The sequence below is a fragment of the Vombatus ursinus genome, unplaced genomic scaffold, assembly GCF_900497805.2.
Source record: "Vombatus ursinus unplaced genomic scaffold, bare-nosed wombat genome assembly UNPS02014832.1, whole genome shotgun sequence".
NCBI classification, from domain to species: Eukaryota; Metazoa; Chordata; class Mammalia; order Diprotodontia; family Vombatidae; genus Vombatus; species Vombatus ursinus.
The window spans coordinates 11,172,075-11,188,461 of record NW_020954610.1 but is presented as its reverse complement, the minus strand read 5'-3'; the positions used below and the strand labels follow the sequence as shown (position 1 = coordinate 11,188,461).

The following is a 16,387-nucleotide window of genomic DNA, read 5'->3' as shown; positions in this document are numbered from 1 at the left end:
GATAAAGAGTAAAAGAATAGTAATAATATATTAATAAATAATATTATATATTATAATATGCAATATATATGTTCTATCATGATATATTAATAATACATAATAACAATATTAATAATAACAGCAGTAAATATAGCTTCTATTTACTTTCAGGTTTACGAGTAATATCTCATTATTCTCACCCTGGGAGGTAAGTGCTATTTTTACCCCCATTTTACAGATGAGGAAACTGAGGCAGATTCTAGTTAAGTGATTTGACCAGGGTCACACAGCTAGCCTGAGGTCACATTTGAATTCGGGTCTTCTTGATATCAGGACTAGCACTCTACTGCACAACCTAGCCACTCTGAAAAACCAGAATAATATATCATCTCAGTAGATAAAAGGAGAGAGAGAGTTTGTTAGAACATAGATTTAGAGCTGCAAGAGACCTTTGAGGTCATTGAGTCCTCATTTGCAAAATGAGGAAGCTGACAAACAGGGCCGATAGGTGACTTGCCCTCTGAGGACAAATCCACTGTTCTTTCCACTTTACTATGATAGATCCAATAAAGTTTCAATAATGGGACAGGGTTAACAAATGCTACAGAGAGGCCAAGGCAAATGAGACTTGGTCCTGACATGGAGATATCTATTACAAGAGAGTGGAGGAGAAGAAGCCAGATTGTAAGAGAGTAGGAGAGAGAGTAGATCATGAAGAATTAGCCTACTTCATTGGAGAAGTTTGTGAGGGGCAAGAAACAGAAATGCTAACAAGTAACGCATGTCATGTTTTTATCAGTTTAAGTTTCATTTACTAATATTGCATAAAGGCTTGGTTTAGTCAATCTATATTTGTGTCTAATATGGATTCATACTTACTCTTAGCAACTCTCCACTGCCTTCAAAGTGAACAGAGGTGGAGTCAGAACCAGAACCGGAGCCAGAACCAGAGCCAGAACCAGAGCCAAAGCCAGAACCATCAATCTCCATTATACCCTGTTACCAAGAGAAAGTATTTTAAAAACTTGGATAAAATCAGCACTTTGTAAGATTGATTATACTTCTGAAAAAAAAAACAAACACTTTGGTCATTTCGATACTTAGATAACTATCTAAAGAAAAAACTAGAACTTTAACAAGAACTTATTGATATTTTACTTTTTTTTTTTTTTTTTTAGACAATTGGGGTTAAGTGATTTGCCCAGGGTCACATAACTAGTAAATGTCAAGTGTTTGGTCTGAGGCTGAATTTGAACTCAGGTCCTCCTGACTTCAGGACCGGTGCTCTATCCACTATGCCACCTAGTTGACCCTGAAGTTTTACTTAATAACAATAAAAAATATCACTTTGAAGCACTAATAGGAAGGCAAGTCTTATTTAGTTATTCAGTAACTATTTATTAAACTCCTATTACGGACAAGTAGCTACGGAGTACCATGGGGATATACTAAATTATATCTACCCACACCTCCTCCCAAGAAGTTAAGTCTGGAAGCAGTCTTGAATCAGAGCATCTTCCCTTCCCCGGCACAAGACAAAATGTTACATGATGCCGGAAGATGATACCTGCTGACAAGGTATACTGAGGAAGACTTCATGGAAGAGAAGGCATTTGAACTTGACTGATTAGTTAAGTCACATAGCCAGGAATCTCACTGGCTGTACTTTACTTTCCACAGAAGTCCTGGTTATATCTACCTTTGTTTCCTTTTTCTATTCTCTCGTTCCTATTTCTGCTTGAAAGAAATGATTTTTTTGCTCTCATATTAACAATAAATTATTAAAATTGGGGCAATCCTAGTTTTTCCCCCCATCTTATTTCCTTGTCCAATTTCTCAAGGACAGGGCTGATGGAGGATAGGCTTAACATGCTCCCCATTCTGGGTACTGCTACTTCACTCAACTAGCTCAGGCATGATTGGGGAATATAGATTCTTTGTCTAGATTGCCCAAGGCTGAGGGTACTCTATGCTCTATTGAGTATATAGATAGTCACTCTTGGCCCCTCATTGGAGTGAGCTCACTTCTCTTTGTAGAGCCCACCTCTCATTAATTGTTATAACCAATCAGAGTTGATTGCCACCCTCAGGAACACCCCTCTTCCACGGCATATCAACTGTAAGTCCTGCCACCATGATTATCTTTGGTATTTGAGAATTGACCTTTGATAAAAATGCCGGCATTATTAATAAAATGATTAAATTATCCAGAAATTATGTCTCTTGAACTTTTTAAATGCCACACATTTTGATTTGTCTAGTATCCTTTAATGTGGAACCTTGTCAATTTTAACACCATCTGGAAGTCTTAATGTATTATTGCCATGCCTCCTTCTTGTCCTAATGTAAGCACTTAATAAATGCTCCATCTACTTATCTATCTACCATGTTTATCTTCCCTCAAAGACTTTAATAAATTATTTTCCCTTATGATAAACATATTATTCTTTCCTCATTAGATTTTCCTGCTAAAGTGTTCAATGATTTGACCCTTCATTATGTATTCCTTGAACATGCTTTTAAGAAGTGAAACAATTTCTAGTTCCTAAGATACTGTATATAATACACAAATATAGATAAGTACAAATATATATGTATATACATTTATAAAAGTATATTTCATCCTCAAAACATTTCTTTAGGAAAATTAAACAGATTCCAAAGATTTATGAATACATATGCTAGATCCAGCTATATATCTATGTATCTCTCATATATAGAAGATATTATATAGTATGATATAATATAATATAATCTCAAGGAACTGTAGTTTTTTTTTTTTGAGGCAGTTGGGGTTAAGTGACTTGCCCAAAGTCACATAGCTAGTGAGATTTATGTACCTCAGGGAGGATTTGAACTTAGGTCCTCCTAACTCCAGGGCCAGTGCTCAAACCACTGCATCACCTAGCTGCCCCTGTAGTTAGTCTTACAGGCAGATACATGGAGTTGATCAAGAAACTCTTCATTCTTCCCATTTTTTATTTTCACAATAATTACTGCAGAATACAGCACAGATAAGAACCTCACCAATGTTCCAGGAGGCCCAGATGGTCCAGGGGAACCTGGAAACCCAGGAAGACCTGGTTGTCCTTCACCAGGATCACCCTAAAGGGAAGGAAAGTCAACAGAGTTTAGACTTCTTCCATTTTCCCAGTCTTTCAGTTAGATACTCCATCTTCAAAAAGGGACTAGTGTTCAGGTATTACAGATCCTCAGGCAAGAATCTCTCCTAAGTTTTGTCAATTCTGCCTACTGACTGCCTTCCCTCAAACCTGGAACCGACCCTCATCATCACTAATTCTTCCAAATACTTATTTGAAAAGAGCAGAGAAAAGAAAACAGATAAAAACCATTATCCCAGAATACTTTAGGACTGCTCATAAGAGATAATATGGTCTGAGAGCTGCTTTCATGGTGCTCCCTTAACTTCCTAACTCTTGCCCCACATAACTTTACTTTTTTTTTCTCTCCACATTGCTTTGTTATATTTCTTGGATTCCTACCAGTTAGGGATTCTTTTGTGTTAACAAGCAAGAGCAGACAGGGAGGTCAAAAAAATAACAATGACCAACTTCATTCATTTAAGAATTTTGGCCAGGGCTATTTACTTATTTATTTACTATTTATTTATTTGGCTAAATAGCTATTTACCAGAGAAAGTGAAAAAAAAAGCTCTACTCTTTTTTCTGCTTTTTTAGGGTGAAACCTTGACAAAGACTATCTGAAAATCTAGTTATATTAGAATCATTCCTCTTCCTTGCTCTCTGACACCAGCATGCTGAAGTCAGGCTAAGACTAGTTCAATATGCTCAGCCACATTATAAGTTAAGTAGGTTTTGGTGAGATAATCGCGTAATATATTCACTACTTCAATCTTTAGGATCCGGAACATATTTTTCTCCACAGAAATAAAATCCCTACTTACAAATGAACTTTTGACAAAACTAGTTTGTGTGCTGGGGACTCACTAAAGTTCTACAAGACACAAGCTTATAGGCCTTTGTTGTAAAGAAAGGACTCCTCCATCCTGTACATGCACAATTGATGATTTGAACCTAAATGCTGGACTTTAAATTTTTGCCTGTTCAATTTCACCTTGTTGGTTTTACTTTTGGGGTGGCTTTTTTTGGGCCCATTAATTATGACTGCTTAGATTCATTTCATAGTGTCTGGTTTGTGGTTTTCATGACCCTTCTAATTATGTGTATAAGGGTATGTTTGTTTCTTAGAATTTTGTAACTGCAAGTATTATCTTTCCTCACTGGAGAATGTAAACAAAATGATATTGCTTGTAAGAAAACATATGCATACACCCATTTCTATACTGCCATATTGATCACTGAGGCCTTTCTCCCCCCACCCCTCCCTTGTTGGGATTTTAGTATATTAGAAGTTTATTTCTATTTCCTCCTTTGATCCTCATTTAAGACAACCACCCGAGAATGGTCTCCAGGCACTGACCAGACAATTTAAGAGGCAGTACTCCTGGGAAGGCCCTTCTGCTCATAATACTTGGTTGTCCTGTAATTTTAATTGCTTCTTGCTTTCTTCTGCTTTTACCCCAGAAATCAGCTGAGGTGGCCTTCTGTTTCTCCAATTTTACCTTCATAGGTATCTGGGCCTTAACATAGCACCTAGAATCATAGAAGAGGTCCTCCACATGCCCCTTATTATCTGACTTTTAGGAAATGAGGAAACATTCCAATCTCATACTCTCTCATTTCACTCAACCAGTTGCTGTGCTCAGAGCTCCCAAAGTGTAGGTCTGAAAGCAGAGGAGATAGATAGTACCTCACTCCCCACCAATCACCATTCTCAACCAGATGAACCAGAAACCACTGAAAAGTGGGGAAATATCTCTAACACATCACAGAGTTGTGACTTCTCCTATACAAAAGGGAAAGCTGGGAAGCCATCTTGAGGGTGCTGCTGGATCATCCACCCCCATGTAAGTGCAGTTATGAAGGTCTATAGCACTTTAATTTCACCTTTTCCTGCCGATATTAAGGAATACCTTTTAATATGTTTTTTTTTGTTTGGGCATGTAAGTCCCATGTGGGGTTTGTTGCTCCCGTTTTCCTTTCCAGGGCAAACACTAAATTATAACATAAATCTCTCATTTGGAGAGGTATTTAGCACCAACTATAGGAATCAAAATGGGTAGGAGAAACTGATCAAGTCCTCTTCCCAGAAACTCACCCCAGAAGCTCTCCTAACAACTGTTTTCAGTGAGTGGTTCTAATTTAATTGCACAGAGATGTCATCATCCTGTTTCTTTTTTGTTTTATTTGTTGTTGTTTGTCCTTCATTCTCAAAAGAGGACCATGACATCAGGAAGGTGATGCCATGAATTGCAAGTAAATTGGATTTAAGTGAGGGAGGGCAGTTCAAAGTCGCCAGTCTCACTTTTTCCTCTAGGAGCCATCTGAGTCCAGTGGCAAGATAATAGATCAGCAAGACTGGAGATGGCCCTGATGCAGCGGGAGACCTTGGTCTTTTTAAGCTATAGTCTTTCCCAGGTCTCAGTTTGACTTAGGCAATACACATTCAGTGATTAAGGTTAGGTAAGAAAGGAGACAAAGAACAGCCTCTTTTACCTAGTCAGAAAAAAAAAAAAAAAGACCCTCAGGGTTTCCGGCCAAAACAGAAACAATTACTATATACATTCACTCTGAACAACCTGGGTCCCAACAATAGGCTTAGCTTGGGCTAGGATCTATTGTTGGCTAATCAGTGAGAGCCAGAGTGATTTGAGTTTAAAGCGTGGTCCTTAAGAAAGTGAGATTTCAGTGATCAAAATTTACTTTCCTTTGGGCAGAGGACTAGCAAGTAAGGGTATGACACCCTATGTAGAGAGAGGGAGAGGAAGGAGGAGAGAGGAGAGAAGGAATTATGAATTTGGATGCAGTTCATTAAATTGATATTTTAAAAAGCTCAAGGCAATAAACTCAAAGCAACTTCATTTTTCAACACCAGCTCCACACACACATACCTTTTCCCCTTTAGCGCCAGCCTGTCCTTTAGGTCCTGGGAGCTCTCTTTCACCCTAAAATCAAATTATTTTATTAAAATGTTGAATTCAACCCAACTGAAAGTTCATTAATCTCTGTAGTGCTCATTAAAAGGATAAGACAGATAAAATTTTAGGTCTGGTCTTTGTGTAGAAGGAGTAACAGTACCTCACCCTTCAATGTCACCCTTAGAAGAATCAGAGCAATTAAGTTACTCGGAGGGCAAATTTGGGGGCAAGAAGGCATAATAGCAACAACAGCTCCAAGTTATATTGTACTTTTATGCTTTATGATTTGCACAACAATATCCTTACAGCTATCCTGAGAAAATAGACCATACAAGAATTATTATCCCCAATTTATGGCTGAGGAGATTGTCATTTAGAGTGGTAAAGAGACTATCCTGAGGTCACCTTAAGTGGGAAAGCAAGGATTCCAACCCCAACTTCAGAGGCACAGTGTTACTGTTGAAATGTGTTGCCTTTGGAATCAGAGGACCCGGGTTCCAAACCTGATTCTATCTCTTACTACTTATGAAATTGATCACATCACTATCCTCTCCGGGCTTCAGGTTTCCTCAGCTATAAAAGAAAGGGCTTAGATTAGATGGCTTTTGAGGTCCCTTCCAGCTCTAAAACTATTGTCCTAGGATTTCAGGTGGTTAGAGCTCTGGATTTGAAGTCAGGAAGACCTAAATTCAATTTTTGTCTCAGGCTTTTCCTAGCTGTGTAATACTAAGTAAGTCACTTAATCTCATTGAGGTTCAGTTTCCTCATCTGTAAAATGGGGATAACATCACTTTCCTCGCAAGGTTGTTGCAAAGTGCAATTGAAATACCATGTAATACTATAAATAACTAGTTATTTATTGTCATAATTCTTTCTATTTTCAAATCCATACCAAAAAACCCCTCAATGGTCAATTTATTTTTCATCTTAAACCCTTTAGGGAGAGCATTGTGGCTATGGAAAGAGTCTGTCATTCAGCCAACTAGCATTTATCAAATTGTCTACTATGTGCCAGGTTTTGTGTTAAATGCTGGCTTAGTAAAATTAAGTTCTAAGTATCTGCATTGCAGAAATCCCTGAAAATATAACCAGTGCACAAATGCATTTGCACTATTGTACAAATCACATTGTTGGTGGAAGTAGTAATTGTAACTGTCGTGGATAACAAATGATTGAGATAACAGAATATAAATTTATAGCTTGAGTTCAAAGGATTCCTTAGGTCTATAGTAAGCTTCTTATTCCATAGGCCTGATTTGGCAGAGTGCAGTGGAGGTTGATTGACAAAATTTTGTTGTTTGGTTGTTTCAGTCATATCTATCTCTTCATGAGTCCATTTGAGGTTTTCTTAACAAAGATACTGAAGTGCTTTGCCATTTCCTTCTCCAGCTCATTTCATGGGTGAGGAGCTGAATTAGAGTCACATACTAAGTATCAAAGACTAGATTTGAACTCAGGTCTTCCTGACTCAAGCCTGTGCTCTATCTGCTGCACCACCTAGCTGCCCTGATTAACAAATGCCTAACTTTAACAATTCCTTCCACAGTCTTACATTTGGCTTTAAAAGTATCTGGGGATGGGATAGTGGGGGGAAAATGTTAGATGGCTGGAGAAGGGACAAAATAAAACAGTAAAAAATATTCCCCATCTAAAGGTGTGTGTTGGGCAAACCATTTAATCTATGGACCTCAGTTTACTCATTTGAAAATGAGTGTGCTGGAGATAGTTTCTTAGGTCCTTTCCAGCTCTAAATCTATGATTCTGTAAGAATATAAATCAGAAATGTTGGCTAATTATTATTATTACTATTACAACTTCATACTTTGGAGTGAGAAATAGTTTGTTGCTTTCTTCAGTATATATTCATATAACAGAATCAATATACTGCTGTATATGCATAGAAAAGAATCTTAGGGAAAGATGACTTCTGGATTAGCAGACAACCTAGCTAGTCATCTGAATAGGGAGTGTGGCACAATGAGATGCCAGGCAACTTTACACACACAGAAATATCATTGACACCTGGCAGGAACACTTGAGGACTCAGAGCAGAGTAATGACAACTTCCCCATGCTGACCACCACCCTTTGTGCCCTTTGTCGGACTCGATTCTTAATCTCTTTCCTGATATTTCTTATTCCTGAGCAGTCCTTCTCATGTCTCCCACATAATTCTTACCTGCAAGTTTATAGCCTTAAGCTCTGTAAATGGGCAATAGATCTATTCAGTATTACACTGACCATTGTTAGTTTTATAAGTTTGTTATCTACATAAATATACTGTCAATCTATCAACAAGCATTTATTAAATACCTATAATATACCAGGCACTGGGCTAGGTAAGGGCTGTACATATATTCCCTTACCTTCACCAATTCCATTTTTATATCTATAGCCCTAAGTTATTTAGCATGCTGTCGACTAAGCTAAATCCTTCGACTTGGAGAAACCAACAGAAAAGCCCCAGACAATCCTATTCTGCTAGGAATTTAATGAAAATTTGTGTGTCGATAAAACCAGAACACAACACAGAATAAAGAGGCATTTTTATGTCCTTGCTTTGCACTAATGTTTATTCAGCTTATAGAATCACAGAATATTAGAGTTTGGATGTCATAGATCATTTGTTTTACAGATGAAAAAAATTAAGGTAAATCAACTTTCCCAAGGTCAAGCAGTAGATGAGACTAGATGCCAGGTCTCCTGATTGTAGGCTGATGCTTTGTGACTTCCTCTCAAAATAATTATGCCCCCTGAATTGCCTGAATTTCATGTTTTGATGAATCCAAACATTTTCACAACTATATTTTATTCATTCACCCATTCATTCATTTATTTGTTTTTTGCAGGACAATCAAGGTAAAGGCTAGGACCTGAGAGAAATGATTATTTTTCTCTTATATTAATAATCAATTATTAAATTAATTTTAAGTTTTTCTCTTCCTATTTCCTCATTCAGAAACCAACCCTTGTAGGTTATTCAGTTGGTCTCTGAAGGACATTGCTGATGGATGAAATTGCCCAAATCCTTGGAGTACTTGCTTTTGATATTGGGTGGGACCTCACTCAACTAGACATTACAAAGAGAATCTTATCTAGGTGGAATTCTTCCCCCACCATTGTTCACTGTTCACAGACTGACTAGAGATGGATGCCTTTGTTCAGATAGGATGAGGCAGCTGAGCCTCATCTTCTCCTTAGCAGGAGTTTAAGGCTTTTAGCCCAGCTCCTTGTCCACCCACTTTAGCCAATCAGAGTTGATTTCCACCCTCAGATACATCCCTTTTCCCAAAGACTTTTAAAGAATTCAATGTTCCTCAAGGTTGGTCTTTGGTTTATGAGAGAAAGCCAATGACCATCAATCTATTAATTACTTGCTAGACATAATTAATAAATGGATTATTAATTACATAGAAATTATGTCTCTTGGAGTTTCCATCTGTCACAGACCACACTTGAAGATTCTGGAGGATCATATCTTAATTCTCTTTCTTTGTAATTTAAAGGATTTAGTTCTAAAAATTGCTTTTATGTTTCCGTTACTGAAACTGTTAATAATAAATATAACTGATTTTACGTAGTGATATAAATACATGCTGTCATTTGAGCTTCACCACAACCCTGTAAGATAAGTCCTATGGTTATTATAAAACTCATTTTTTTTTTGGTTTTGCTTTTTTAGGCAATTGGGGTTAAGTGATTTGCCCAGGGTCACACAGCTAGTAAGTGTCAAGTGTTTGGTCAGAGGTCAGATTTGAAATCAGGTCCTCCTGACTTCAGGGCCGGTGCTCTATTCATTGCACCACCTAGCTGCCCCAAAGCTCATTTTTCAAAGGAAGAAACAGATGCTCAGAGAGGTTAGTTGACCTCCCCATAGTCACCAATGGAAGGAGATTACTTGTTCTGCCATGTTTAGAGACTGTATTCCTTACTCTCGAAAAAATGTTTTGAATTGGACCTTTTCTTCTCAAACATAGAAAGTACACTAACTTTATTATTTCTGAGAGTGTTTGTAAGCATGGTTTTCTGACGTGAACTCCAGCAGCCTGGCATTTAACAGAGAAAGGCGCCTTGCACCAATCTCTTGTTCATGAGGAAGTCTGGCCCTTGTATCTTAGATTGATGTCAAATCACTCACTTAGCCAATAAACATTTTTAAAGTACCTACAATGTGCTGGGCATTCTGCCAAGTACTGGGGATACAAAGGAAAGTAAAAGATAATCCCTGATCTCAAGGAGTTCATAGTCTAATTGGGGAGAAAACATGCCAACAACTATGTACAACTGAGATATATACAGAATAAATAAGAGATAATCAACAGAGGGAAGGCACCAACATTAAGGGGTATAGGGAAAAGGATTCTTATAGAAGATGATATTTTCCCTGGGTCTTTTTTTATTTTAGATTTTAAAAAAATGTTAAACTTAAATACTAAAACTTAAATACAAGATAAGAAAATAAAAAGAAACATTTTAAACTTAAATACAAAAAATTAAATACAAAATAAGAATAGAAAAAAGACTGCCATGTGCACAGCAGATCATAAGAGAGGATTCAAAATAAAAAGCAATAAATTTCCATTTCAAGAAAGTCTATATAATAAATACACATTGTATTCAAAGATGTCCATCTTTTCTTTGCTTCCTTGTAGGTTTTCTTTTGTTCTCTTCTGTGCACTTTAAAATTTTTATTTATTTATTTATCTATCTATTTATTTATTTATTTTTGCTTTTTGGTGAGATAATCGGGGTTAAGTGACTTGCCCAGGGTCATACAGCTAGTAAGTGCTGTGCCCTTTTTACCTTGGTCTTTCCCCCCTTCCTTCCCTCCCCTCCCAAGGTTGCAATTAAGTGTGGCTATACATACATACATGTATATATGTATACACACGTATACACAATATATACATATACACACATACACTTACATACATATACATGGATATCTATAATCATACATATATATACACATATACATTCATATTCATCTATGTAAGAACATACTATGCTTGTGTGTCCTCAGTTTCTCTGAAATTGTGTAACATCTTTCATTGGTCCAAGTCTTTCCATATTTTTCTGAATCTACAAACTCATCATTTTCTACATCACAGCAATATTCCAACCTTATACTGTCTAGTTATTTTAAATAGTCTAAAACAATATTGATCAATATGGCTGATGTATAGTATAGTTTCCCTATTTTTCTCTTTTGATTAAATCTATTTTAGCTTTGTCTGAGATCGTGATGACTACCCCTGCTTTTTTTACCTAATAAATTCAACTCCTGACCTTTATTTTATGTTTGTATGTATCTCTTATTTCCTATCTCTCCTGACTCCTCTGCTTTACTTCTACCTGCTATCTTGACCTCTTATTACTTAACACCCCCCTCCCTCCCCAGGATCCCTCCCTTATCCTCTCCTCCTCTCTATCCCCTTAGCTTTTCATTTCTTTCTGAATTTAGAAGACTTTTATGCCCTTTTAGATATACAGGTATTGTTTCCTCTTTAACCCATTCCTGATGAGAGTAGGGTTCTGGAACTCTAATTTTTAGCTTTTCCTAGATGGTTTACTTTTTAGTATCATGTCATATTCATTTCTACCCCAATCTTTCTTTCAAACTGCCCAATTACTAATAATTGTAGACATGCAATTTACATTTTCTTGCATAAAAAGTAAACAGTCTATCCTTACTGAGTCCCTTGTAATTAGTCTTTGATGTTTACCTTACATTTCTCTTGGATCGTGTAAGTCAAATTTTCTATTGATTTCGGGTCTTTTTGCAGCAAAATCCAGAAAGACTGACAATTCATTAAATGTCCATTTTTTTTCCCATTCAGGATTATGCTTAGCTTTGCTGGGTATGATAATTTTGGCTGCAACCCCTATTCTTTTGCTCTTTAATATATAGTATTCTAAGACCTGTGGTCTTTTACTATAGCCACTGCTAGGTCTTAGGTGATTCTAATTGTGGATCCTGCATATTTGAATTGTTTTTTTCTTATTGTTCATTATATTTTCTCCTTGAGCTGGGAGTTTCAGAATCTAGCTATCATATTCCTGCAGGTTTTCCTCGTAGGATCTCTTTCAGGTGGTGATTGGTGGATTTTTTTCTATTTCTGCTTTCCCCTCTTGTTCTAACACTTGAGGACAATTTCCTTTAATTATTTCTTGTATTACGGTATCAAGATTCTTTTTTTGATCATAGCTTTCAGGTAGTTCAATTATTCTTACGTTTTCTTTTCTTGATCTGTTCCCCTGATCAGTTGGTTTTTTTTTTTAATGAGGTGTTTCACTTTTTTCTTCTATTTTTTCATTTTTTTTATATTTTGTTTTGTTATTTCTTGGTTTCTTACAACTTTGCTGGTTTCCATTTGCCCAGGGGTGAGGAACCTGTGGCCTTGAGGCTACATGTGGCCTTCCAGGTCCTCAGGTGTGGCCTTTTGACTGAGTCCAAGTTTTACAGAACAAATCATTTTATTAGGGGGATTTGTTCTGTGAAGTTTGGATTCAGTCAAAGGGCTACACTTGAGAACCTAGAGGACCACATGTGGCCTCAAGGCCACAGGTTGCCTACCCCTGCCCTTGGCCAATTCTAATTTCCAAGGAGTTGCTTTCTTCCTTAAGATTCCGGATCTCCTTTTCTAGTTGGTTGACTTTCTTTTCATAATCTTCTGGTTTTTCTTGGATTTAAAAAAAATTTTTTTTTCTTCAATCTCATTTGATTTTTAAAGTCTTTTTAAAGTGCTTCTATGAATTCTTTTGGGGCAGGTGACCATTATGCATTGCTCTCTGGGATAGGAAAGGCTTTTTTTTTTTTTTTGCTTCAATTCTCTCCTCTGAAGTGAACCCTGATCTTCTCTATTCCTATAACAGCTTCTTATGCTTGGGTTCTTTTTCCTTTGCCTGCTCATTTTTTTTTTAAATTTATAGCAGCTTATTTATTGTAATCATCTCTAGTCCTGGGTATGGGGGATGGTGTCTCTGGCCTCAGATCTTCCTTCACTTTTCTCCTGTGGCCTGAAACTGAAAACAAACTCTGCCCTCCAGTAAGTGCCCACAGCCAGGGGCATCCCTGCCCAGCTTCTACATTCATTGGGCTTATTCTGGTTCCTTCTTGCCCAGAGCTGTGTTTCAGCAGCGCAGCTGGGCATCTCTTATCAGCAGAGGTTCCCTCCATCTTCCCCTGCTCAGACACACAACTCCCCACAGTGTCTGGGAAGTGAAAAATCTTGTGGCTGGGGCCTAGGCTACCTCCCAACCCTACTAGCCCCAGAGCTCCCTGCTTGCTGTTTGAGTGGAACTAGCCTGGGGGTGTTTACACTTCCAGGGGACCAAACCTCAGTATCCTCCCAGGAGGAACACTGTTCTGCCCTAACTCTTCTTTGTATCACTCTACATTCATCCTGAGGTGCTATTTTGTCTTATTTGTGGAGGAAATCTGGAGAGCTAGGAATTTTTTGACCTACGGCACCATGTTCCCAGAATCCTCTCCTTTCCCTGGTCTTGAAGGGAGCCAGAGAGACTAGAGGCAGAGATGCAGAGAGATTCCAGGAATGGGGGACAGCTATTAAAAATGTCAGAGGAGGATATGGACTGTCTTGTGTAAAGAACAGCGAGGAGGACAGTGTCCCTTGATTGCAGAGTGTGTGTGTGTGAGAGTGTGTGTGTGTGTGTGTGTGTGTGTGTGTTGTGTGTGTGTGTGTGTAATTAGAGTGTAAGAAGACTGGAAAAATTGGGGTGGTTGTGGTTATGAAAGTCTTTGAATGAAAAATAGAGGATTTTATATTTAACTCTAGAGGTTAAATATAACCTCTATGGTTGAGTAGGTGTGTTAGGGACATAATCAGACCTGCTCTCTAAAATCATCTTTAAAATTTTGGCAGTTGAGTGGAGAATAGACTGGAGTGGAAAGAAACCTGTAGCAGGGACCAGCAGGTTATTGCAGTACTCTGAGGTATGAAATAATGAAAGCTTGCACCAGAGTGATGGTAGTGTCAGAAGAGGGGAGGAGCACGTACCCAAAAGACGTTATGGAGGTAAAATCAACAGGCCTTAGCAACAGATTGGACATAGGGGGTGAGAGAGAGTGAGGAGTTAAAGATGACAACTAGGTTTGAGCTTGGGTACCTGGGAGGTTGGTGGTACCCTTGACAGGAATAGGGAAGTGAAGAGAAGGGGAGGGTTTGGGGGGAAAGATAAGGAGTTCTCTTTTAGACAAGTTGATTTTAAGGGGTCTAGAAGACATCCAGTTTAAGATTCCATGTTCTTGAATTTATTTTTTCCCCATTAAATATGCTTTTTGTTTACATTAATCAAAGTAAGGCCCTCTTGGACCTTACATTCTCACTTCCCAAATATTCCTTCCCTTCTCCCTTCCCTGCAGTCATCCCTGGCTTGTAGCAAAGCAGTATAGTTGAGCTAAACAGATCCATACATTGATGGGCCTGAATTTCCATCCACCCCATTTGTTAGTTATTTTATACAGGTTCCCGATTCTTGCATTCAAGATATAAATCCCTTATATTTGAGGTAATGTTTAGTTGTTTTACATATACCAAAGGGAAAGAATCAGTTGGATAAGAAAGGCTTTGAATAGAAATTGAGATACAGAAAGAGCAGTGTTTGGATTTCTATGCATTCTTAAGTAACAGGTTTCTCAGCGCATTCATTCTCACCAATACCCTGAACTTAATGTGACCTATCTATCAGCTTGTTTATCAGCCCACCCATAGCACTTCAGCAACCCAACAGAAAATATGTCCTTGCAAATTAATGTTTTTCATTACTTCTGGAGGTAATTTGCCTGCTAACAGGATTAGATTTTGGTTACTGTAAAATCTTTTATGGTACTTGACACACAAGAGAGTTGAGAACCTAATATCACAACCAAATTGTTTGACAAAAATATAACCTTGGGTATGTCAAAGCCTGGAAGAAAGTAATCTAACATGTACGCCATAACCAAAAACACTATTAAATAGCCAAACATGCTTCCTTTACTACTTTTGCATAATTGAAATGCAATTATTTTAAAAATAAAAGTTTTATGTATTTCAAAGAAATGTTCCATAATCTATAGCTTTCATATTGCTTTTAGTCAATGACACAGCAATACAGATAGAGAAGGAATAGTGCTCAAAGTAAAAAGAAGCTTTTTTTCTCATGCACTTGTTAAAAATCTGAAATTTGTCCTAAGGAATGGAATGAATCATTTTGTTGAGGTTTAGGGGTTCAGGGGTGCTGGGACCCCAAAATAATGACACATGGGTCCTACCCGAAAGAATTCTACACAAGCCTTCTTTCAGCCAAAGACAAGGTTTATTAAAGATCCGCCGTAATTAGCCAGACTCTTAAGGAATCTGAGCACCTGTGAGCTATTAGCCAGATGGTAAAAATCTGAGCAGTGACTGGAGTATAAGAATTTGAGCACCTTAATGGAGACAAGATAGACCTTATATACAGAAAGGATCTAGGAAGGGAGGGGTCTGGGAGTGGCCAAGTAGTTTGGAGTGACTAGGATGTCTGGGACCTAGGGAGAATGGAGCCTAGCTGAGGCTAAGGGTGGGAAATGGCCAGGGGCCGGAGGGCTAGGCTAGGTTAAGGGTAACAAAGAATCGGAAGATTGGGCTGTAGCCACAATGAAAGGTCAGTTGATGCGATTATAGCCCCAGGCAAACGTCAGAGATTTGGCCATGTGGGAAAGTCCAGGGTTTTTCCTTTTTGGTGTCTAGCTCCCATCCTCATCAATTTAACATCAGGGTCCATGAACAGAATTTGTTTTATGAAAAATTTGTTTAGGGAGACTGGATCTTTGATTTCATTGTTATGGGGAGCTCCCTCCTGTTGAGGGATTTCTTTATAACTGCAGTTCTGTATCTTCTGTGTGATTACAATCTTACAGACTTGCCTATAGTAGTGAAAAGTGAAGTGACCTGCCAGGGTCACATAGTCAGCAAATGTCTGAGGCAGGACTTGAACTCAGATCTTCCTAACTCCAAGGTCAGTTCTATCCCCTGTACCAGAATATTGAGAGGAAAACGACTTAGTTCTTTTTTTAAAGGATTCCCTCTAGTAAATTTTTAAAAAATAGAAACTCATTAGTTAATTGATCAGTTTAAGTTAAATAAAATTTCTTCCTAAATAAGCATAAATTGGGAACCTTTTTTTTTTTAACAGGTATGCCCTAAAAGGAAATGTCAGGAGTTATAGAAGAAAGATTATAACACCTAAAAGGAAAAAAAATTCTCTATTTTTTCTCCTAGCCGTGACCTAGCTATTTAAAAGGTGTTTGGATTTTAGTTCTGTGTGGTACTTTAGGGAGAAGAACATAGTCAAACAAAAAGCTGCAAATGAAAACGTAGGCTGTCTGTCACTTGTATTTCTTCCT

General features: G+C 37.8%; 1 protein-coding gene across 1 annotated transcript in view; it reads right to left on the bottom strand.

Annotated features, from left to right (window-relative positions):
• The window catches only part of LOC114025687 (collagen alpha-1(XV) chain-like), a 117,143-nt gene that overhangs the window by 11,486 nt on the left and 89,270 nt on the right, over nucleotides 1-16,387 (bottom strand). Inside the window, exons 9-11 of the mRNA XM_027839157.1 lie at nucleotides 5,972-6,025; nucleotides 3,007-3,084; nucleotides 859-975 (exon numbers count right to left, since the gene is read on the bottom strand). Coding sequence (XP_027694958.1) covers nucleotides 859-975; nucleotides 3,007-3,084; nucleotides 5,972-6,025 — 249 coding nt within the window. The remainder of the gene's footprint in view (nucleotides 1-858; nucleotides 976-3,006; nucleotides 3,085-5,971; nucleotides 6,026-16,387) is intronic.